The 25941-nt window shown below is 38.9% G+C and overlaps 1 protein-coding gene across 1 annotated transcript; it reads left to right on the forward strand.

The window, feature by feature from the left end:
• Positions 1 to 6567: 6567 nt before the first annotated feature.
• PSAP (prosaposin) lies at positions 6568 to 25116 on the forward strand. The gene is made up of 14 exons (XM_075216714.1): positions 6568 to 6719; positions 10765 to 10898; positions 11454 to 11528; positions 13772 to 13897; positions 14987 to 15181; positions 16034 to 16174; positions 17604 to 17660; positions 20686 to 20805; positions 21210 to 21305; positions 22162 to 22342; positions 23300 to 23463; positions 23555 to 23635; positions 23719 to 23823; positions 24290 to 25116. The coding sequence occupies exons 1-14, from the start codon at positions 6680 to 6682 to the stop codon at positions 24323 to 24325; spliced, it is 1551 nt and encodes a 516-aa protein (XP_075072815.1). The 5' UTR covers positions 6568 to 6679; the 3' UTR covers positions 24326 to 25116.
• Positions 25117 to 25941: the final 825 nt, after the last annotated feature.

Consider the following 25941-nt stretch of genomic DNA (forward strand, 5'->3'; position numbering starts at 1 on the left):
CATAAAAGATATTACAATAAAGCGGGAAAGTATAAAAACCGAATACATTGCATTTTCGCTAGCGCTTCACCAGGGCCCAGGTCAATATAGTCTGCAGTCAGGAAGGTAGAGAGCAATGGCCCAAAGAAGCTTGCTTACATGCAGTTTCAACAAACAAAAAAACACTGATGATGTCACTATGTACACAAATAACACTAAGAGATGTTATGCACGTATCCAATAACGATTGTCGAATCTCAATTTGTGTTTCCAATGCACAAATATTTATTCTCAAAAGGTAGCAGAATAATTCAAGCGAAATAATAGTTAGTACAGCCGTTACTTATCGCAGGCGCTCTGGATCCAGTGAACAGTCATTCAGGTCTGAAGTCTGTGGTAAAAGATGACTGCTCACTAGATGAATAGCTCCTGCTTGTATGCAGTCAAAAATACAGTGAAACAATGCAGATGACATGGCTTGCTTCTATTGGTTCAGGTTTCAGGGGGGTCCAGGGTGTTGCAGATCATAGGCTAGTTCAAACCAAAATAACCAAAGGTGGGGGTCATCTCTCCAGGGGATGTGCTCCGACTTTCCTGCCAAGAATCCAGTCTCAACTAGTCTATTAGCATTTTATAGTCAGTATCACTTTAAAGGTTTATTCCCTATCATCAATAACTAGAGTATGCAATGTGCGATCTCTCCGCCGAATAAACCGGACAGCTGCTGATGAATAGGGGATTAAAATGATATCAGACATGTAAGATATGTGCGTATTCTGGGAATGTTTTTTAAATGTATGTAACATGATTTAGATATAGAGTCGATGTGGGAAACAAAGAATAGTTGTGAGTCAAGAATCACACCTAGGCAGCGAGCTTGCAGGGTGGGGATTTATGGTCATGTTGTCAACAGAAATAGAAATGCTATGTAGGTAGCTTCTGTAGGTGAGAATATTATTACCTCTGTTTTTGAGAGATTGAGCTTGAGTTGGTGAGAGGACATACAAGATGAAATGGCAGAAAGACAGTCAGTAACGCGGGACAACAAAGATAGCAAGAGAACGGGAGAGGATAGAAATTTGGGAATCATCCGCATAGGGATGATATTGAAATCAGAAGGAGCTTATTAGTTTTCAAAGAGAAGTGGTATAGAGAGCAGCAGAGGTCCTAGTACTGAGCCTTGTGGGACTCATACTGATAAAAGGAAGCGAAGCAGAGGTGGATCTAGAGAAATTAACACTAAAAGAGCGATTAGAAAGGTGGGATGAAAACCAGGATATGACAGTGTCTCGAAGACCTAGGGATTGTAGCATTTGTATGAGAAGAGGGTGGTGAGCAGTGTTGAATGCAGCAGAGAGATCCAAGAGAATTAGAAGAGAGAAATGGCCTTTGTTTTTAGCAATGATCAAATGATTGACAACCTTAGTTAACGAAGTCTCTGTGGAGTGTTGAAAGCGAAAGCCTGACTGCAAAGGATCCAATAGATTGTTTGCAGAAAGAAAGCGTGAGGCAAGTGTAGGCAAGTCTCTCTAGAAGCTTGGCGGGGCACTGAGAGATGAAACGGTAATTTGGGAGCTGAGAGATGAGACGGTAATTTGAGAGTTTGGGTCAGATTTTTAATGATGTATAGATAGCAGTAGAGAGAGATTACAGATTTTAGTTAGGAGACATAGAAGACAGGGATCTAACAATTTGTGAGGGTATAGGATCAAGAGGACAAGAGGTAGAGTAGGAAGATAAGAAGAGAGTAGATACCTTATCTTCATTTGTGAGATCAAATGAAGAGAGGGTATCAGAGGGTGCTGGGAAGGAATTGAGGCGATTGCTTGTCAAGTAAGTTAATACCATTTCTATACAACATAAATTAATGTATATGAGGTGTCATATACACAAGAGAAAATGCTGTCTTCGCAGTGTTATTAATAAATGCAAAAGTCTCATATTCCATATGAAATGTTATTAAACACAAACAAATGCAACTGAAATGAAATTAGATACAAACATCTGTTCTTTTTTTTCCATTTAAAGAATCAAATGGCAAACTTGTTGTCTGCAGTAGTCTAAATGAAAATGTCAAATATAATATAGTTGCCATTCTAATTAATTACTAACAGATCGAGGGGTCAATATGCAGTCAGTATATGCAGTCAGACAATCAGAAGCAGATAGATAGTGCTGCTGATAGTTATTATTATCATTGTACAAGAACTCCAGCATATGCAAGTGATATACCTCTTGATATGCGTATCCATCCATACCCTTACTGTACTTGACCTACGTTTCCCTGCCCCTTCTATCCCCTGTTCCGCTTACCCAGGCGCGAGGAGGCCCAACTCTAAATAAGCCCTATACGTTTTTTTTTCTCATAACACATGTGCTGGCTAATATTATGAGGTTCTGTATATGAGTTGTCTATAATGTTTACAGGTATACAAATCTCTATTAATTAATACTAGGGGTTGAGCTAATTGCACGGGGTCACTATGTTAAAATGCTTTATGATGAATTTATCTATGTTTTGCTTTTAATAAAGGATTTGTAAACATTCTGCATTCTCAAATTTCCATAACATCTTTAAAGCAGCGTTATAACTCCCAAGGGGTACCCTGGGACTTCTGGGTCAAGTCACACAGATAGAAGATACAACAATGTCGTTATTAGAGAGCTGTCTAATACAAGTCCTCTAAATCAGCAAAAGGATAAACCATAAAAATATAAACCAGACAAACTGGTCCCAACACCAGTTTACCACTAGAGTTCCCAGAACTTTCTTATACTGTTCAAGATTAATTGCCAACCGATCCAGATGTGATATGATGGAGTAGGACCACAGGAGTATTACGGAGCTACTGTTCAGCAGAGCCAGAAGGCCTGCAAGTCCCAGAAAAGTTTGTAGTATAGTACTCACGATACTCCCAGGTATAATCTTTAGCACACTGACAGTTGTCAAGTCTAAGCCGTCAGTGACTTACAGAAGCCTTTTCTGCAAGCCTATTTAAATTGTCAAAATTTTCCATGCTGGGAATCCCTCCCTGTAAGCTTTTCCACAGGTCTCAGGAAAAAGGTCTCCCCTGATTGGTAGAGTTCAATGAGGGGCTGTACAAGAGAGTAGTCATGTCTCAGGGCCAAATGAGTTCCCTCTTTGCTGTTTTCATGCCACTATGTCTTACTCAGTCCTAGGGGAGAACAATGGAATCTTGATGTAATTAATCGCTTGGTGGTGGTAGGTGATAGCCAGTCACTCCCTGTTTTAACCTCTTCAAGTCATTTGTGATGTCAGAGGGGCTCCAGCTGCTCCCAGCTTCCTGTCCTTAGTGTCTTTACAGGAAGTGACCAGGGTTACCAACTCTGAAATTAAAAAAAAAATCAACCGGTAAGTGAAAAACAAGCCCAAAACAAGCCCAAACCAATCCTAACAAGCCCAAAAAGTGTATTACATACTGGTGTCTGCTGACATTAACCCTAGTGTACATGTGTCTCTATGGGGTAGGAAATATAGATTGTAGACTGGAGCAGGGACTAATGTGAAGGATTATTCACTGTAAAGCGCTCTGGAATATGTAAATGATATATGTATAACTGTTAATAAATATATTTTATAAATACATTTAAAAAATACCAGCAGGTGTGTGCCTAAAATGTCTTCTACATAGAGATAATCACTGTAGTGAAGGAAATACTATTACTATGCCCATTATAACCCAGTCGGACACAAAGTAATGCTTACAAATCAGACACTAGCTATTCCAGCAGAACAAAGTGGGACATATGGCTGATAAACGTAGTAAGCGCTGTATATGAGCTTTAGCACCACAATATTTGTGCTGCTGTCAAACACCTGTATGTATGGCATTTTTCATTATATAGGGAGCAGGGAGGGGCTTGGGGGAAACTAAAGCACCCCCAATCATATTTAAGTTGGCTACCTGATATACACATACTACTACATCTACACACTTCCATATATTTTACACATACACCTACACAGCTATAATTGTTCTTGCAAAGGGCTATGCATTATTAAAACAGCAGCACAACCTATGTGATTATTGTATTTGCTACAAAGGCTATGGTATTGCATTCAGCAGGGCATTTTAGCAATTCTCCAGGTAAACAGCATTTTCAAGCTACCAGTCTCCCACACAGAGTTACAGCATTAGGTCAGGTGACATGGGTACTATATGCACGCAGCACATCTCCCTCCAGTGTATGTTAGATGTGTCACAGCCAGGCTATGCACATCCAAAACAGCTAATTACAATCAGCACACAGATCGCTCACATCACATGACCTCAAGACAGGGAGGTGCGGGATCTATCCACCTCAATGACTGTCCCCGCCCCCTCTGTGCATGTCACGCCTCGCTGTGATGCGGCTATCACGTGGGATACTGACCCCACTGTTCCAAAACGAGATGTGAGCCTATTTCTAGGCGGCCCCGTCCACTCATCGCCCATAGCCAATGAGGAACCTGCCTATGAACTACCAATGGTAATTTATCTTACAGCAAGCTCCAGCGCTGTATGAATGTGACAGCAGCATGCCACACACGCATTTGTTTCCAAGCCCAAAAATAAGCGACAAGCAGCAGCCTAAAAAAAAATGCAACTCGGGTAAAAAAAAGAAGCCCAATTCCGCTTGTTATAAGCAGAATTGGCAACTATGGAAGTGACTGGCTCAGAATAAAACACCACAACTGGCCCTGTTTAAGAACAATAGCTGATCACTCAGTCCTATACTTCAGGTTGTCTGCTGGGAAATAATTGCATTTTTATGTACAAGTAGAAATAGCAGATTTGTTACTGGTTAACAGCAATTTTCTAGGGGATTTTCTCTGTATTTGCTCCTTTCAGGATAAACCAACCCTTTCAAGCACCTGCAGTTAACCTATAAATTGATTGAGCAACTTTACTTTCTGTTTTGTTTATGAAATAACATATCTGGTTATCTGTCACAGATGCCTGGAAAGCTGTGCTTCTGCATAGTCCAATAATACCACAGTAATAAAAAAATATATAAAACTTCCACCACCAAGATATGGTTTCAAAGATCACACTTTGGTTACTCCATTCAATTATATCCCTCTACAATTCAAATTAAATTACTCTGAGTTACTGTTAGATAAATAATCCCCTGTATTTCAGATATGTATCGTTTAATAACCAAGCTATCTAGTAAGTGAATATGTCAAAACACAAAGGCAGACCGTAATTAAATTATATGACAAAGGGTCACAGTGCTAAAGGTATAAAAAAAATAAGATAACTCAATAACACACAGTATTATAATGCTAACGAGTTTCAGAAAAAGTACACAATTGTCTATGTGTTGCAGGATGACAGAGATACAGATTGGCCTCCAGGAATATTACAATATCTTACAGTTTTTAGCACATTTTAAACACATTTTATCTGCTCAAAGTCCCATCTCATATGAGGTCACTCTGAAATGCGGTGTATATGCTAAAAGGGTGAAAATTCACACCTGGGTGTGAGACACAGTATTCTCGGCAATAGACAGAAATTCTTATACAGGCCATAAGCTTCCTCTTGAATATCACAGAATCATAATACATGCAATCAACAGGGGGTAAATGTAGACATAAAATAACACTATAAAATATTATTTGGGACAATACTCCATTATATTGTTTGACTAGACTTTTCTGCTTGTGGTATTAGGTGTACTTGATTTTCCTGGTTATGAATATGTAGAGGGAGTTTCTCAAATCAGAAGGATAAAAGAAACTGCTTTGATGTGGATATTTCTTATCTGAAAATATAGATCTATCTATTTTCTCTAGTCTAAAATCAGCATTGTTGGTCATAAATTTCTATCTGACATGTGATCTGTTAACTGTGCTGAGACTCTGTCCACTAGCTATATCTCCCCTCTCCTCCCCCCACATATGAGACAGATGACCCACAGCAGGGTGTCTGGATATGGTAAACAGTCAGTTGACATCTTGCAAAACTAGTTAACCCCTTTATCACTTGACAGACTGCTCAGGACCCTTAGCAGTCCCCCCCATAACAATCAACCACTCTGAGGACTGATTGCCTTACAACCAGTATATTAAATCTCTGATCTGGCAACATTTACCATGGACAGTCCCCGAAGTTAAAGATTTATCCCTGGGAACATCCCTATTTTCAATCTTGACCAACTGCAGGATGAGTTTCTGTAACTTAGATAGAATTCTTCCCATCTATTATATTTACAATGTATTATTTTTTGAAGGAATACTTATTAAAAAACCACGACAGGATTGGGGATTGTAGGGATATATTGTGGTGCATGACGTACTTAGATGCAACGGCTAATTAGCAAAGTGTGTCAGAAACCTGTTTTAACATGTTGGGGCCTATACAACCCTTATCCCAATGTTTTGTTGCTCAGCTGAGCTCACCACCAACACTTTTCATAAAGGACGTAATTTGTTCAGTGTCCTTTGAACAGCCATGACGGTGTATCACATGATGAATTGTTGACTCTATTAGTAATGTTTTGCCCTTAGGAAACATGGCTTCTGGCAACCTTCCGGTTAGGAGATGCCGCCCTCTCCGCCTCCCGCTATCAGACTGCTGAGGAAGCATCAGCTGACTGGGGGAGGGTGGTTGGGCGTGGTCGCGCCTTATACCAGTACAACTGCTGCAGTTCATTCGGTCAGTCAGGTGATTTTCTTCCACCGAGAGTCGTCATGAAGTGTCTTGTGGCTGTGTCGTGTCTCCTCGCTGCTGGTAAGCGCTATAACGCCGGTAGAGCCTTGTACCGAACGTAGTGAGTGTGAGAGGGGGCGTCCTGCTGTGTAATGTTACTATGGGGGGAAGCAGCGGCATTGTACTCAGCAACAAATACATTGTTTAAAGTCCCACTGCATGCGTCTGTTCGGTGCCGGGTTATCAGCCGTGATCTGTGGAAATCTCTGCATCTGCAGCCATCGACGTGCTGACACCGGCTTGTGTGCCCTGGTAGTTAGTGTGGGGGTTGTGGTTCCTTAGAGGCTGTAGACGCTGTTTTACTAGCTCATAAGCATAGACACAAGTCTTGGAGCCCCTCCAGGGTTCTGTGGTAGAACCCCTTACCAGGAAGGCACTGATCTCCTTTCTTCCTGCTTTAGAACCATGGCACTCATGGGTGCATGATTACATAGTTATGGCGCAAGATCCAATGTCATAACCATGTATTTGTCTGCCACTTGTCCTTCAAAACATAAATACACTGTGTTGGCATAGGCTTTCATACTGTGATCTATGATCTTGTCTATAGGGGCTTGTCTCCCCTGCACAATAATGCCATAAATACCTGAGGCAGCTGTTCAGACGTTGTTTACCATAGTTCTTCTTTGCAGGTTTCCTAATCATTGCCGATTCAGTAATTATGCTTCAAAGTGTGTATTGAGGCCTCATGATCTACTTTTCATAACATAGGATCATGAGTCAACAAATTCCTTAACTAATACAAGCGAGCAGTTGACTAATGCTTGTAAACAAGTACTTTTGTGTAGTTACATTTAAAAAAAAAATTCATAAGTTCATATTTCTTTTGTTTATATAGGTTTTTGGCATATTTGCTATATAACTTTATATGTAATGTAAATGTAATATCCTTTTTTGACTGGATGCATTAGACATTGCAATGCCTATTAGCAGAACCTGAGTAACAACCTAGCAAGTTTTGTTTCAGATAATTTCAAACTTAAAGGCATAATAAAATGGCTTCATACCATTTGTAAAAGAATATTTAAAAACAAATTGAGAAAATAGGCTGTGCAGATGCAAGAGGCATAACAGGTAAAACAGGTGCTATAAAGGATGAATATGAAAAAGGTATAGTATAATGCGGGTAGGTAGAGGGAAGTCTAGGTTTGTTTTAAATAGGTACAAGGAATTTCATTGTTCAAGTGGTTGTGATTGTTCATGTATTTGAGACTGTTACTGATAGCTAGTTAGACAAATATTTAAAACCTAATTGTGGTTTGAGACCAATCCTAATCTGAACTGGAGCCCCCATAACTTTTATTGAATTATGTAAGCTTTGATTAGGTGCAAGTGCACTTGTCTGCTTCCATTTCTATATCTTCAAAGGAATAAAGGTTTTTGAAAATATTCTGTGAAGTGTTAAGAACCTTCAATACCTTTTTAGAATAGCAACTATATAATATGTTCATCAAATTGCTTTTGAAATCCGAATTGAGCAGTTTAAATTTGAACTTTTTGCCATCTACTTGTGAGAAAAAACAGGCAGTCTTGCTACGGACGTGCTACGCACTATTGCTTAGCACATCTGAAGCAAGAATGCCTCAAAGCAGTATCTTGTACACTCGTTCACAGTGGATACCCATTGATCACTAGTATAAGTTTTCAGACTTTGTCATAATTACAGTACTGATGAAGATATAATGAGCAGGCTTTATTTGTTTGCCTTTGTAAAACTGAAAATTTGTTTACAATATGTAATTTAAAATGCAAACCGTCAGCTATACCGCTGCAGCTATTTACAGAAACATGGTCTAGAATTAAGTGTTCTCCCCAAAACATTTGCTAGCCAGGTGGCATTAAGTAGTAGCCAGGTGGACTACAGTGTAATACTTCACAATAATAGTAGTGAAAAAATGTTGGCAGTCATTGCCAACACTTATTTATAAAGACTCAGGAGGTTATTGCCCCCTTACAGACTGGACACATATATTTTGTTAATTACATTTTTTCATGCCTGGCAGCTGAACCTTTGCCTGGACTGATGGTCAGTGGTTCAACACACTCTGCTGGCTGTAGTGCGCTGACAGTGCTGATTTATATTAGGAGAAACAATGGTTTGTGCTATTATAATAATTCTCCCAAGAGCCAGATGGCAAATTAAAACATTTGGGTGGAGCATCAGGGAAATAGGTCCTGGGGAGAACACTGATTAACAAGATGCATTCTTAATTTTGTACAGCACAGGGCTCAGTGATGATTGCTTCCAAAATGCATTTCATGGGAACACAGTTAAGCAGACCCCTAGATTGTGGTCATTGTCTGATTTATAGTGAAATTGCTTCCTGACAGAACTGACCTCTGATTATTTACCTTAAAAGTCTAGTGTTTGTCCAATCATGTTTACATGTCTAAATTAGTCCTTGACTAAACTCAAGAGCTCTTGTCCTCTCCTGAGACTTGTTGAAATATGGATTATTTGGGTTTTATCTATGCTTTGCTTGCTTTAAGGTGGGGTTACATAAATGTAGCTACTTAACTGAAAAGTAAAAAATACATTTTCAGTTGTAGTTTTAGCTTAACAAAGTAGCACAATTACAGAACTGTATATTTCAGTCTATATACATTGGTAGTGCTATGTGGCACAAATCTGCTGAATGATGAAATCGGCTTATATTGTGTATTAGACCACTTGCTTTAAAGGTACTCCATCTTTAAAGTGTCTTTCACCTGCATTTCTAAACAACTGACAGTTTAACTAAAAGAAAAACAGATCCTCTGCTTTGCTCACTTCCTTGTTCACTGGGACTTTTTCTTTCTTGCCTCCTATGCTTTTGCAGGTCACAAGATAGTCTATAAAGGAATGACATCATTGCTGTGATACAAAGTCTGGTTTCTGTGGACTGTCATATGCAAGGAGTTACAGACTATTCCCACAGTGTAACACCAGTCACATTGGCATGCTTAACTTTTTATGCCTTTGTGAAGGCATCGAAAATTTGCTGTATTTGCAAAATAGTTCAATTTGTCTAGACAAATTTAAAATTCTACAGCCAATCGGGCAAATATAAGGGCCAGCTGAACCTCTTAAGAGACCAGATAAGATATTGACCCATTGATAATAGAAAGGATTGCACCACACAGCCTGCAGTGATTTTTAGACCCTTAGCTATCTGGTTCAGGGATTTATTAATCCCTGACTCAACAAATTGTCATTTAAAATTTCTTATTTGCTTAAACTTACTGATAAAGGTTTGCTGGAACGTTAAATTGTGCTGGCATGTCAATGTTGAAGATTCCTAGCAACTCCGATGTTCATTTCTGGTATGTTAGATTGGTTAATGACTGTCTTTGGAAAGTGTCTTCAAATGTTTTGTATTGGTATGTCTCATGCTGAATGTTATGGTAACAAAAGCAAAAACTACAGATAGCGTGATTTAGATATTTATAAATCTTTGACCTTGTACAGTATTTATCCTAATCATTTTGCTGCATAATCTTCATTATATAGGTCAGAATCTGGGAGCTTTTTGTTTGCTCAAAAACTACCTGTGCATTTGAGACCTGCTAGACTTTGGTCTCTAGATCCACCTTCAATGGCTGTTACATTTAAAATCCAAGTTGCTTGTGTATTCATAAACATCTTCTAATATAGTCGGTAATCCCTCTTTTATGACAATAGCTGATACGTGTGACTCATTATGCTGTAGTATGACACTATTGTTCCTTACAGTGTCCTTCAATAGAGTTTCTTCAAAGTAGTCTGATACATACTGAAGGGAAGAAAATAAATACATCCACATTAGTAGCTAAATCAAAGTCTGAAATTTTTAGTTCTCGTGATCTCTGACATAATCACCCCTTCAACCTGGTAAACCTAAAATGCAAGTAGATTCATATAAAGTGCCAGAGAAGGCATTCACCCAATACAATCTATAGAAATGAATTGCAAAAGAAGTTTCCTAGCAGTATATAAACACTACAGAATTTACTGGCGCTATATAAATGTTGATGGTATAAGTGCCATGCCAAACTGGCTCTTGGTTGTTAGAAAATATAACTAAACTATTTTCTCTTATTTTTACAGTTGCTGCCACTCCATTGTTTGGCACAGAGCAATGCGCCAATGGCCCAGGTGTCTGGTGTGAAAATATCCGCACCGCTTCTCAGTGTGATGCTGTCAAACACTGCCAGCAAACTGTTTGGAATAAACCTATGGTGGTGCGTTATTTTGATTCGTAATAAAGTTTTGGTGTGAGATCTCCCTGACTGTTCTGGGTTGATCTCCCTATATGTGTGTATAGTTGAGGGAGTGACATGATGAGCTAAATTTAAAATATATGTTAAGCAATACCAAGGCATGGCTAACAATATTTAGCATATAATTAAATAAATTCACACAGTGAATGAAACTAACATGTAAATCTTAAACTGCCACTAGTTACAATGGTGCCTGTGTAATACTGTTTGTGGGGTCTTTTTTTCATTGTTTTTGGGGGGGGGGGTTTTTAAGAAAAAAAACCCAAAACATTTCTTGACTGTCATGTCAGAGCAACCCATGCAATGGTGCTTCTGTCTGTCTGCAGGATGAGTTCGACCAAAGCTTGTATTGGAATTGACAGACAGATTGGCTGGTTGAGGTAGTGTCCTCTGATCATGACTCAAGTGTAGTCCTAGTGTTACTCAACAACTGGGAAGAAAATGTTATCCTCCATGCACTGTTATTAGCATGTGAACGTGACGCCAGAAAGGCTAACATTTTGTACTGTCTTTCAGAACTCTGCTCCATGTGAGTTTTGTAAGGAGGTGGTAACTATAGTGAAGAACATCGTGAATAACAATGCTACACAGGTATGTAATAAGTGTGACTGGAAATTATACCTGTCTTCATTTACGGTAATAGTTGGCACGGCTTATATTGTGTATTTAGACAACTTGCTTTAAAGGTACTCCAATTTTAAAGTTTCTTTCCACTTGCATTTCACAATGCTGTCATCTATCTCCACGTAAAGACATTATCTGTGGGAGGTGATGAGATTTTTTTGCACATCTGGCAGGAAAGATGAGAACAGTGGCAATGTTATAACTACTGTCACAGAATATTACATATACAGATCCCCATACTAGGTGGGGCTGGCAAATTTTATCCTTGGGGAATGCAAGACTTGTCTCGCCAGCTTATTAGGAAACTTTTAAGGGATAAACAAATGCAGGTGCCCAGTGACACAGCTCAAGGTAGCCCACTATGCCTCCCTGTTGCCCAGGATACCCCTGGTCATACTACAGTCCATATCTTTTATGCAATACTTCATTAAAATATAACCTTTATTTCCATTGTTTAAAACATCCTGTTAATGTAGATTTAAATTAAAACTCTGCTAAATAGGTGAGAGAAGTATAAAATCAGCTGAAGTTATATCACACTTTATTGCTTAAGGCTTTCTTATATACCGTATTTCCCCATGTATAAGACGCACCTTTTTACCCCAAATTTTGGGTCTAAAAAAAAGGTGCGTCTTATACAATGCAAGTTCCACTTACCTGATTGAAGAAGTCGGCATCCGGTGTGAGGAGTCCCCGCTAATCAGCTCCAGCGGTGTTCAGCGTGTCAGCCGTTACAAAAGGACCTTCAGGTCCTGCAGGCGCCTCCCACAGTGTCAGCGCTGTCAGTCACATGACTGACAGTTCCGATGATCGCTGCTGCAGATTCCTCTGTGTTTCCCCTACAAAAGCTGCACAGTCTTGTTGACATTAGACAAGTCACGTAGACACGCTTGTGGCAAGACTGTGCAGTAGCGCTTATTGTCTCACTGCCTCATTGCCTCACTGCCTCATTTTGGTGTGAATGTGTAAGCTGCTCTAGTGAATCACAAAGTACAAGCTACAGTGTGCTCTGTGACAAATTGCAGGCTCCTCCATAGTGTGCTCTGTGGCAAAAATTAGAAAGAGCCTTTTGATTCCTCCTGCTGCACATTGCATTGAGTTCAATAACTTTATATAATACATCTTTTTTTGCATTTTGGGCCCCAAAATTAAGGTGCGTCTTATACTTGGGGAAATACGGTATTTGTGATGAGAACTTAAATGTGTTCGTTCCCTTATTCATTTCATACGCTATTCAAATATAAAGTGTGTAATGCGTTATTTACTCCACTGTTTCCAAATAACAATCATATGGTCAAACTGGTACCACTGTTAAAAGAATGAGATTTAAATATTAACATTGCAGTAAGGGGTTGATGTACATATTGTGATAAAGGTTTTTAGTTAGTCACTGAATATACAGAAGTTTTACATAACAAGTATTTTTTTTTATACCTCTCCAAAGTGACCTCTTCTAACGAATGCAAAATGGTCTGCTTCCAAACCTCCCACTTATATACTATTGTGTTTACCTTGGCTAAATTAATTGAAAGGGGAATTGTTAAATGAAACTATATAAAAGATTTAGAACGGTTACTGTGACTGTATATTTTCATATTCACACTTCTGTAATTGTTCTGGGAGGGGAGGTCTTAGTGAAAGGACATTTAAAGGACCCCAAGCATATTTTAGGTCTGTTTATATAAATGGTACAAGAGCTTATAAGAATGGAAGATATTAGAGATAAGAATAGAAGTGAGATTATAGCTTGTCCTAAACTGTAGTGAATAACATTCTCTAATGTGTCAACTTTTAAGTATGGGAAGAACTGCATATAGAATTGTGAATATTAATGTCATTGGCTGTACCAAACACAGCCAGAATTTGCCCCATAGATGATTTAGTCAGTAAATATGTAATTTCCCTATTTCACCTTCCATACAGTCCTTAAATCGTTAGCCTAGGTACCTGACAATTTGGCTCTTCCAGACAATGTCAGTGGTAATGAATACTTATGAAGGACAGAGCCACTCTTGCTACTATACTATAGTTATGACACTGTAGAGTGGCTCTGGCTGCAGTTTTGGTATTCTAGGTGAGTGGGAAGGCTATACTTCTAATGGTACCTGGCAAGCTTCTGCAGATACGCAGAATGTATTAAATTTATATAGTAGCCTGATGAACTTTCTCGATATTGTGATTTACATGTGGCTTGTGTATCTTTATTTCAGACTGAAATTTTGTCTTACCTAAATAAAGCATGTGAATTTATTCCTGATCCTGGCATGGCTTCTGAGTGCAAACAGCTAGTTGACCAATACTACCAACTTGTCCTGAACATCATATTGGAAGAACTGGTAAGATACATATGTGACAGTTGATCTTCTTTCTTAATGGGGTTTGGTTTGTGGTTGTAGCTTATTTTTTATCTCCCTGACTCACTTTCCCCCTGCAGCACGAAATGCTGCTACCAAATATAAATTAATATTTGCCATGAGGTTTCAGTGAAGTCAAAAGGCACTTTGTGGATGGTTCTTATTGAATTGATAAGCTGCATCTTCATGGATCTTGTTTGAGCCTACAGACTAGCTGCCTCCACTGTGTGCTAAGACACTTGGACCAATGTTTGTAGAGCATGTGGTGTGACACTAGGCCTGAAGCTGTAAGCTAGACCTCTCGGGTGGTTATTTTAATTTGTGCATGGAAAGGATCAGATGAGTGGTTGGGTATTTGCTCCTGGGATTGTTTTGAGATGCGGAACTACACACTATGGGGGGTATTCAATTGTTGCTTTTAACGCGCTAAAACAAAAAGAGTGCTCTAAAAATATTAGTTTATACGGTAATATGCGCGTAAATACCGTTAATACGGTAGTTTACTTGCTGAATTTCATCTCGCAGCTTGAAATTTAGCGAGTAATTACCGTATTAACGCTAATATTTTTAGAGCGCTCGTTTTTTTTTTGTTTTAGCGCGTTAAAAGCAACAATTGAATACCCTCCTAAGAGCTACATAATCAAATTGCCCATTCAACTATGGCTTTTTTATAATTGTGGAGTACCAGGACCATATGAGCCAAAGTTTGTTTAAATACCAAATATTTTGTGCTTATACAGATGTTTATGCTTTACACATCTGTTGGTTTAGGCAGACCTAGGACCTATGGGAGCCCTACAATTTACCTGTTGTGCTTATTTCTGTGGTGTTTAGAAAGGGAATAGAGATGCAGCATAGCTCATGTCTAATTAGATTTGAAAAGAAAGGACTGTTCCTGGAAGAATTTGAAATTCATAATGCCTTGTGAATCAGTTTAGTTTGTCATCCAGTTACTCTGTCCTGAAAGTAGTTAGGCTTTACACCCTTTTAGTCTTAAGAGTTCAACAATTCATTGACCACTCTATTTTATTTTCAAGGCTAATTAACAAGTTACCTTTCTATCATTTTAAGGATAACCCATCTGTGGCCTGTTCTGCTATTGGTCTGTGCAAATCTCTTCAGCAACATCTGGCTAGCCTCAAACAACCTCAACAGCTCCTAACTAATGAGATTCCAGAAGATGACTTGTCCAAGATGGTCTACCCTTTTTTGGCAAATATTCCCCTTCTTCTCAATCCCCAGGATAAGACTACTCAAACACCCAAGGTAATAAAAATGTAATGGTGATTTGGTTTAACATAACACCCAAAACTTAAGTGTGCACATTCATAGATTGTCCTGCGTGTCTCCATAAGTTTCATGATTAGTGGTTGTGACCAGTTACATAGCTTGGACATGTGTTGCATAAATAAAGTGTCTAAACTACTTTATTTACCTGCTTAACTTTACTTTTTACCAAGATGGTTCATTTTTGTGGTGGGGGGGGCATTCTGGTGAAATCTACAGGTTATATAGGGCCTAGAACTAAAGGGCTGTGTGGTGGTAGCTGTTTTCTTATATATAATTAGTGGCTCTGCATCACACCTATTGGTGTAACTTGGATCTGATGGTACACGACATGTAAACCACTGTTGTGGCTCATGGGCAGGAGAGGCTGACGTTCTTTAGCTCACTGTTGTGACTTTACACTAGTGAGTCAAACTGAACAGTAGTCAATGCCAGTCTCTTTTCCATCTCTCCAGCTCCTTTGCTAGAGGGAGATGGGATCAGTTTTTGTCAATCACAGGCAAGCTGGACTCATGTACTTTAGACTGACATGGGAATTTTGAATACATCAGCGCATAAACATTGGCTTTGATGTCACATTTCTTCAAATTGTTCCTTGATCAAATTAGTGCAGAATTGTTCTGAGGATTATAAGGCACATTTATTTTGTTTCGCTGTGCAAATAAATGTTGTCCCGTGTTAAATTTACTGATATACAAAGTAGTCCAATTCTCAGTTTAACAATTGCATATACTGCACATTACTTGTAAGCCATAAAGTTGTGAAAGGAGGTTTTAGTATTAAAGAAACTGACATTTGTTTAATATAACGTTGTCTTTTGTTTAATGGCAGAATGGTGATGTCTGCAAAGACTGCCTTCAACTCGTGACAGATGTGCAAAATTCTCTAAAATCCAACTCCTCTTTCTCCAAAATGTTGATTGAAAATGCACTGAAACAATGTGATCGGCTGGGCGGTGGCTTATCCGAAGAGGTATACATTTTTGTTTTTGTTCTGTAGTGTGATTGTGTTGAACAATAAAATAAAAATAACTGAATACAGTTACTTATGCTTGCTCTACATATATCTTATTATGGCCCTTGTATGTAGGACAAACCTCAAAAATGTACTTCTATTCGATATCCCTATAGAAAACTCGCAACAAGGAAAGGGTGTGGAAAGTACCCTCAAATTGCACATGTTTACTATGGATATTTGTTTAATGGGGTTTATGATACTGAAATATAATTTTGTGTGGGAAGGTATGGTAAAAGTAATTTGGTAAAAATGTAACCAAATGAAATGGAACTTTTTTATTTTTTGTGTCCTGCTCATTGACCTTTTATGTGGATATTAATTTCTTGCCAGATTTCTCTAGACCAGCGGTTCCCAGGGTGCCGCGGGAAAGTCTGAAAAAAATAAAACACTCGCCAATCCATGCAGCGCCAGGACCCAGCATCCTCCTCTCTCGCGCAGCTTGTCACTATAGTGCAGGGGTGGGCAAACCAGTCCTCAAGGGCCATATAACAGTTCATGTTTTTAGGATTTCTTTAATCATGCACAGCTGAGTTAATCTGTTTGGCTGGGTCAGTAATTATCCCAGCTGTTTCTACAGACAGAAATCCTAAAAACATGAACTGTTATATATCCCTTGAGGACTGGTTTGCCCACCCCTGCTATAGTGACAAGGTGTGTGAGAGAAAGGGAGAATGCTGGGTCCCAGCGCGGATTGGTGAGTTTGTTTTATTTTTTTCTGGGGCAGAGGAGGGGACGGGGTGACAGGGCAGAGGAGGGGACGGGGTGACAGGGCAGAGGAGGGGACGGGGTGACAGGGCAGAGGAGGGGACGGGGTGACAGGGCAGAGGAGGGGACGGGGTGACAGGGCAGAGGAGGGGACGGGGTGACAGGGCAGAGGAGGGGACGGGGTGACAGGGCAGAGGAGGGGACGGGGTGACAGGGCAGAGGAGGGGACGGGGTGACAGGGCAGAGGAGGGGGGGCGCTGTGGCTGAGGGCAGAGGAGGGGGGGCGCTGTGGCTGAGGGCAGAGTGACTGGATGTAGAGGGGGCATTTCTGCATACAACTAAATAAGTATTTCTGTCCTGACCTAAATACTTATTACATTTTTTTGACCCAACTACTTCTAAAACAGGACTGCTCAGTAATTATTTTGGAGGGGCGCCTTGAAAAAATTATGGAGACTCTAAGGGTGCGGCGAACTGCAAAAGTTTGGGAACCACTGCTCTAGACTATACCTTTGTTTTTAAAAGGCTTTCAGGTTGTTGCATGCATTTTATCCAGAAATATGTAAATGTGTTAATCTTTTAGAATGCATAGGTTTAACAAATGGCATATAAAGTAAACTAAAACACATAGAAAATGTTTGCTATTAATTTAATATTTCGCTTTTTTTTTCCCTCCTAGTGCAAGACCTATATTAATCAGTATTCTGATCTATTTTTCCAAATGATGATTCAAGTGGTAAGATGACAAGCATTAGATTTGTATTTTGAGTAAAGAACACTAAACTGCTTTCATAAAATCTATTTGGGATAATGCATGACATTCATTGGTAAATATTGGTGCACCATGTGCCATTACACTACTACTTCTGATTAGATAAGGGGACCCTGCTCACCATATTGCAGCCAGTAGACCAATATAAAACAGAGAGTAGCAATGGCTGCTAAAATAAATTGCCTGCAGCAATATGCTGACAAATCCAGTCCTTTACTTTAAAAACACAGCCAATTAATCTTAAATTGGGGTTGGACAAAAAATACCAGGAACATGCAATCTAACTCTACAGGCACCTAGGCATCTAACCCCCCACCTCCTTCTTTAAGGTAATTTCTGTGCATCTGCATACTTCTAGTTTGCTGGATCATAGATTATTTGACTGAATTATCTGACAAATCTTTTCAGCACTGTTAAGTTTTAAAAATCATCTGCATGGTTTTCTTAGTTTCTGATGGAGTTTAGGTAGTGGCTTTTGTCATTCTGACAGATTCAAATTTGTATCTGATATTTCCTTTCTCTTTTGTTCCTTTTGGTTTCTGTAACTGATCAGGATCAGGTATGTTAAATGCTTGGTATTGTCCTGATGTGCATATACCTGAACTTAATACTATTGAAACATTAACCCATCCTAAATTAACTGAAGTGTTATGGTTTGAGGTGGCTTCATCAACTTTGCTTAAAATTGTTGGTGGTCTTTCTTGGTAACGTGTAAAATGTTCATTGTATTGTCTACCATCCGATGCAAATGTGTTGAGTTTACATTTTCCCTCTGACCCCTTTTTTTTTTTTTTTTTTTTAAATTAAACTAAATACACTTGCTTGGTTTTGTACGCCTCTGTGCCATGTACTCAGCCAGAGTATACTTTGTTGCTTTTTGGATAGTACACATCTGTACCATGAAGCAACTCTTGTCAGAGAACAGCGGAGTAGTGTCATGACCAGTGGCAACAAAATTCTACATGATCCTATAGACATGGCTGAAAACCACAGCCGGCAGATGTCTGTCATAAGTGTAATGGTGACATGTACAAACCAATACATTAAATCAAGACTCCCCATCTCCCTTTAAGGTGCTCTTTCCCTCATTAGGTAGCTTCCAGTTTTATTGTTTCATTACTTAAATCTGGGCCGACTCCTAAATGGGTCGGTCAATAACTATAAAGCAGAGGACTACCCTAGATGACACAGGAAACCTGTGTGCAAAATCAGGACCTATCCAGCAATGGGAGCCCATGCTTATTTTGCCTATTGGCAATCTATTTAACTAAAAGTAAATGCAATAAAAATAAAACCCTATTTTGACATAATTATCACTTTTTGCTACTTATGTCTTTTGTGTATTTTCAACTTTGTGTATTATGCAACGTTCTGCTTGATGGGTATTCAATACCTTAAATGAACCCTTTCGTCCATGTAACCTCATGCATTGTGCAAATGTAACAGTGCTGTGAATAAGTTTAAATTGAGGGTGTTATCATGAAACTTGTGTAGTAAAAATTGATCATATTTGTTGTAAAGTTCCTCCTCTCCCAGGTAGGGTCCCACAAGGATTAGTCATCAGCCCTCTTGTCATTGTACACCACCTCCCTTGGGGGAACTAATCGGTTCTTTCAGTCTCCAGTGCCCCTTGTATGCTGACAACAGCCAAATATTCTTCCTCCCCTTCCCTCCTCTCTGCCATCGTCCCTTGCCATTAACAACATTACGCTCTACTGTTACACGTTTCCGCTCTCTGGTTGTCCTCCACGACTACTCCCTCTCATTCACTTTCCACATTCAGTCCCTCTCCTAAATCTTGCAACATTGCCAGGGTTAGACTTTTCTGCACCCTTGAAGCTATAAAGTCTCTCATCCACTTTTTTTTTCTTGACTACTTCAACCTCTTGTCTTGCCCTCTGATTCACCCCCCACTTCAAACCAAAACTATTTTTTTTTTTTTTATTTTTATTTTTTTTTATTGCTGCTCTGCTTCAGTCTCATTTCTGCCAATCCCTTCACTTGCATCCTGGACAAACACCAACTCCTCTCCTCCCTCCAACCCCTGATTCACCTCCATAATTACGTGATACTCCTGCCTGAAACATTTTCTCCTGTGATGCTCCACACTCATGTCCCATACTTTCATATCCAATCACTCTCAGCTAGCCTCCAATGGTTTATGCGCTCTTTAAAAACTCATCTGTTCATCAAAACCTCTGCCCTACAGCAACATCCTCGCTCTGGTTAGCCCACCCCTTTATAATAGAATCACTCTCAAGCAGAGCCCTCCTTCCTCTTGTCTGCTCCAGTCTTATCCACTTGTGCTTTCTTGTCCTTTACCTTCACCTATTCACCTCAGCTATTACATCTTATGCACGGTATTGCTTGTATGCTGTTTTACTTTCACTGTCCTTCTGTTATGTAATCTTTGATATTTGCTGTACTTTCCCACTACAGTGCTGGGGTTTTATGTTTCACTTAATAAATAAATAATAACTTCTAGCTTTACAATTCTTAGGCAGTTGCTGGTGTCAGATTTCAGAAGATTACACCAGAAACTGCCTAACCAGAAATTTATGGACATATAGTCATCTGATATCAACCCTGCATTGCATTGTATGGTGGGGGAAAAAAATCACTCTTCACTGCTCCCTTTAACAGAACCTCCAGGCTGCTCCATACAGCCATTTTTCTGATGCTCCATTTATAATGCTGATGAGGGGTGTATGACTACATACCAGTGGGAAGTCGCAAGCAGCGTTTGGCAGCTTACTGGTTCTCCAAAGTGCTCATTTTTGTGGCTATTATAAATTGTGAAAAGTAACTAATTGCTAACCAGGAATGCAGTGTCTTTAAAGCAAAATCTGGCTTCATTTCTTAAACATTTGATATTAATGGTTAAAGTTCAAATATGTTCCATTTGCTGAAGAAATTCTATATCTTTCATAGTGGTTCCCATGTAATCTCTACATATGTAACAATTTATTTTATTTTTTTCCCCCCTCAGCCAGCTGAGCAGTTATGCACTGGATTAGGTCTGTGTGCCCAGAAAAAGTCTACCCCAATGCTGGAAATTGTTCCAGCAAAAGCTCTTGTTCCAGCAATGACATTACAGCCTGCTGCTAAGGTATATCCTACTAACTGCCATGAAGAGGAGTTTCACTGAACTAGATGTCTTAAATCATAATTTTTTTTAATTTTTATTTTAAGTAGATAGAACGGGTGTAGTTGGTTTTGCTTCAAATATTCTTATAGTAAATGTGTGATTATGCAACTTAAATGCTATGGACACTGTTACAGTTGCTCTTTTTATAATGCCCTTCCCTCACTGTATTCCCCATATTTATACTAGTGCCATTACCAGGGATCTGGCTGGCAGCACTGAGCTTCTATTGGTTTTATGGCCAAATAGCTGTTCTGCAGCTGGAGGAGGCATTGACTTCACAGCTTGTAATAAAGGTTAATAAATAAAGACTCAACCCATTGCCTCATGTGGTGATCCTAAATTGACTGACTGGTTTGCTTTTTAAGCTTTCAGAAACGCCTGTTGCTGTGAACCCGGTTTGTGAAGTTTGTCAACTGGCGATGCAGGAGCTTGAATCCCTCTTGGACAATAACAGAACACGGGTACATGTATTTAGTTTTGGTTAACTACACTAACCAAAGTGTGTGTTTTCTGTTTGATTATGTGGCAGAAGTTGTGGCTTGCATCTGTGGCCTAGCCTATTCCTGGTAGTACATTCTAGTGAAATGGATACAGAAAATAAAGACAATCTCTAGTAAAGTGACATATGAACTGGTTATAAATATCGCTATTTAGTGGACTTTTTCCTTATTATTCTGAATAGTGAATATAATTCAACACTACAGATCACACTAATAGCTGGTAAATTGTAAACCCTGCACTCTTCATATTCTATTGATTGATGCATTTTCACTTAAGATAGACTTGTATGAGTATACAAGGTTTAAAGTAATGGCTTGCTGCCATCCAAATGGTATTGCATTTGTTTGCTTTTTTTTTCCGTAGTTACTGACCCTCAATGATGTCTGGGCAAAATGTACTTCCTGACCACTGCATATGGGTCACCCTGTAATTCATCCCAGCTATCCATCATATAAAGCAATGGAGAAAGGAAAGGATGACCCTGGGTTATCTCACACCATGCTGTTGCATCTCCAATTATGTTTTTCTCCCCCACTAGAGCCACATTCCGGTCTACACTAAATAGAAATCAATTAATAAGCTGTTCTGTTATGTTATCTGCTTTGCCATATGTTGCCAGCAGCACCATGAATACAAACTGCAATGTGTTTCATTATTAAAATGCATACGAAGAGCTCATTTCCTGGTTCTTTAAAGTATGACTATATAATGCAGAACTCCAGATAAGTAGTTGCGGTAGTGTATCTGCTTTTTTTTTTTGCTTTTTTTCATAGAGTTGTATAAATGTTGGTTTTCTCAAATTATTCCCCATTACAGGAAAACATAAAAGAAGCTCTTAAAAAAGTCTGCTACATTGTCCCTTCCAAATATCGGCAGCAATGCGATGACATCATTGATGCCTATTGTGATACTATTATTACACTATTGGAGCAGGAAGTGAGTCCTAAAGACATCTGCATGGCTATTGGATGTTGTAGTCTTAGACAACCACATGTTGGTAAGTAACCTTTTTTCTGTCTACCATCGCTTGCAATAACACTGACCAGTTGGCAAATGTCAGGGGTGCAATGATTGAGTAAAAAAAGCTTAAAGGCTTTAGTGTAATATTGATATGGGATGAATTTAATTCCCTTGCTAACCTTGATAGCTTGGTATACATGCTGCAATAGAATATATTGCCACTTGCACATCTACATCAGGCCCTGTATCTGCTGCTGAACTCAATCTGTGTAGTTGGCGATTCTAGAGTTGCTCCTAGTGTGGAGAACTCTGCAGTTCCAACTTCAAATACCTCCGCTCACATTTTGTCTTGACTTTGTGTCTTTAATCATTTAATCCTGCTATGTTCATGTCCAGAAACTTGGCAGAAGACAAAATCTATTTTGTTTGCCAGCAGAGACTGTTGCAAGAAATCAATATTGTCAATTATGTTTTATGCAGGAAAATAACTTAACACTATTAGGCAGATTACAAAATAAATTTGTATTAAACTGTAAATTTAAAAGCAGGGAAAAAATTGCAAACTCTGGCAGAGCAGTAGAATTGCCTGCCATTATTTTCATATTTCTAATGTCCTAGTACACTTATTGCAGCAACATTGATATTACGAATAGCAGTGTACATGTGCCTGAATGAATTGCTGTTCTCTGTCAACATTTGGGATGTATCTAATGTCAATTTGGAAGATTCCTGCATCAGTTATTTTCCATTCACCTTTAATGGTGGCCCAATATAATCTGTCCAGCATTCTGGCAAAACCACTTGATCTTTCAGAGTTGGCCACGATGTCGTGAGAGAGCGGCCTTCTTAACCAGTATATGGGAAGCTTTATGCCAATCTTTATACAAGAGGCCAACTTAAACTTAAAGCCGTAACTTAATATATACAATTGCTGGATTTCATGAAAATCAAGGTGGGCGTGGCAAAATGTCACCTGTCTGTCTTCTCTTGACAGTGAAACTCGTCCCTGAACATGTTCAGACAGGTCAATACTGTTCAGTCTGCAAGATGATTGTGAATTACGTGGATAAAATGTTGCAGAAAAATGTTACTCAATCAAAGATAAAGACTGCTTTACAAATGGTGTGCAACTTCTTACCAGATAGCATAGTAGATGAGGTATTGCCTTCTATAATTTTTTTTTTTCTTTTATACAAAAGTTCAGATACATGCTATATAGCTTGTTGACACTTCTGTGTTGTATCTCTAGTGTCACACACTGGTTTCAACCTATGAATCTTTGTTTATCAGTCTGATCTTGGAAGCAATGGAACCCAACTTTGTTTGCATGGTAAGATTAGACTTTTTAGAATCTGAATTGCAAATGTTTGCTGAAGGAAATTATTGAATTGGTGTTTCTTTGTTTTAATACAGAAAATGCAGTTGTGTTCTAATCAGAAGCCACTTCTGGGAACTGACAAATGCATGTGGGGTCCAAGCTACTGGTGCCAAGATTTGGAGACTGCAGGGAACTGCAATGTAAGTTCACAGCTACTTGGCCTGTAAATACCGCTTAAAGTGTACACCCAAGTCCTACTGAAAAGTCATCTGGTGTCTGAAAAACATCAAACATATCTTTGGTACCCCATACAGGGCAGGTTTTCCATACTGTGGGGGTTTTTTTACTACCATTTTTATTTTATTTTTTTGTCAATCGATGATTAAAAATACTCTATGGGAGACTTACAAAATATGTGTGGGGTCAGGGTACGAATGCAGAGAGCACACCAGCTGCAAAATAGCCACGCCGAATTATGCAGATATGACTAAAGCACTGAACGAAGCCAGAAAAGCAATATATTTAGTAAATGATGCAGGAAGGGGTTTGTAAACCAATATAAAAATGTCAATAGGAAAACATTGTTCTATGCATTACCACATTGCTCAGTCCTTTAATGTGGGCTCAAATGTAACAAAGTTGGCTAAAATGTTTTTTCTTTATCAGGCTATTGAACACTGCAAGCGTCATGTCTGGAACTAGAGGTGGCTGCTCATGTGAAGAGTAACAGACTGGATAGATGGAGAATAATCCCAATTAAGCCACATCCTCCACTAACCTACTAGGAGAAAGTTTATGTATGGAGAAATTCATTTGGTGTATATATTTGTTCTGTAGAGATAAATACTTGTAGGAAACATACTTTTTTTTTTTTTTTTTTTGCTTCAATTATGCTTGAAAATGTGTTTAATTGATGTCCATAATGGTAAAGTAGTGTCGTGTTGATTTCTAATTTAGAAGTAAATCTGTTCTTAACCTAAAACTTCATCTCCAATGCATAGTTTTCCCCCTAGTTATCAAGACTGATTTTAAGCCAGTAACCCTTTCTGGATCTTTAGGAGAACTGATTTTCCAAAATCCATTTTACTTTAGAGGCAGGTTATCATAATTGTGGGGAGGGGGGTTAGGATACTAAGGCAACATAGATCCTCTAGTGATCATAGAAATGTCATGCTAAATGCATATGTAAAAAGTTGGTTTTCTATCTAGGCAGAGATCATGTTGCAATATGAAAGAAATGCCTTATTTTTACACAAGTACAGCAGACCTTTTCAAACTCCTCCAAGCCTCACTTTGTAGGTGCTACTGATCTATTACTCTTGTATTAGAACCCTTAACGCAGGAGCAACATGCAGCGATAGTAACACGTTAATGAGAAACTTTGTTGTTTTTTTGGTCAAACTCAACTCTGACTGAATATGGTTTAGTTTCACTGTACGGACTGTTTTTTGCACTAATGCAACTCTAAATGAAAATAAAAGCTACCCAAATTAGTTGTGTTGGATTTTTACAGGGCAATGAAGTAAATCACTATATTCAGGTAAAAATTCATATTTGTTTCATTTAACCTTTTTTATTTGGTAAAAACAAATATTCATCCAAAATGATACAAGACGGCAGTTCACATTTGGGTAGGAAGCGTTTTCCTGGCATTCACCAAACCCAGATTTGTCTGCCATACTGTGCCAGGTGGTGAGGCCTTATTTGTTACTCCTCAGTCCACTGCCATTGTGCTTTGTACCAGTCTTGACAACGTTTGGCATGGTGATCTGAGGCTTGTGTGCCTTTGCTCAGTCATGGAAATCCAATCAATGAAGCTCCCAAAGAACATATATTGTGCTGATGAGTCTTCCAGAGGCAGTCTGTCCTCAGCTGTAACGCTCACTACCAAGTTCCAGACTATTATGTGCTACATGCTTCAGCACTCGGCTGTCCCATTCTGTGAAATTGTGTGGCCTACCACTTCACAACGAAGCTGTTGCTCTTATGGGAGATTACATGGCTGTAAGCTTGACTTTATGTACCTGTTGGTGTTTGGCCATTGTAGTTATTGCTAATTAGAGTATTTTACATACTTGTATAAAGTGGGTTCACTGAACATACCCATGTTAAACAGGGGGACATTATCCAGATCTTTATACAATCTACCCACTGGAGAATACCTTCAGAGTGCCTAGTATAAAATTTTAATTGGATTTATTTTTTTAAAAAATTTGCCCCTGGAGACAGATTTGATGGTGAGACTAAAGCCAGTGTTGGACAACCCTCCTCCAATTATTTCCTTTAGTGATTTTAATTGCTGAAATTGAAGTACAGAT

The sequence above is a fragment of the Mixophyes fleayi genome, chromosome 6, assembly GCF_038048845.1.
Source record: "Mixophyes fleayi isolate aMixFle1 chromosome 6, aMixFle1.hap1, whole genome shotgun sequence".
Lineage (NCBI taxonomy): Eukaryota > Metazoa > Chordata > Amphibia > Anura > Limnodynastidae > Mixophyes > Mixophyes fleayi.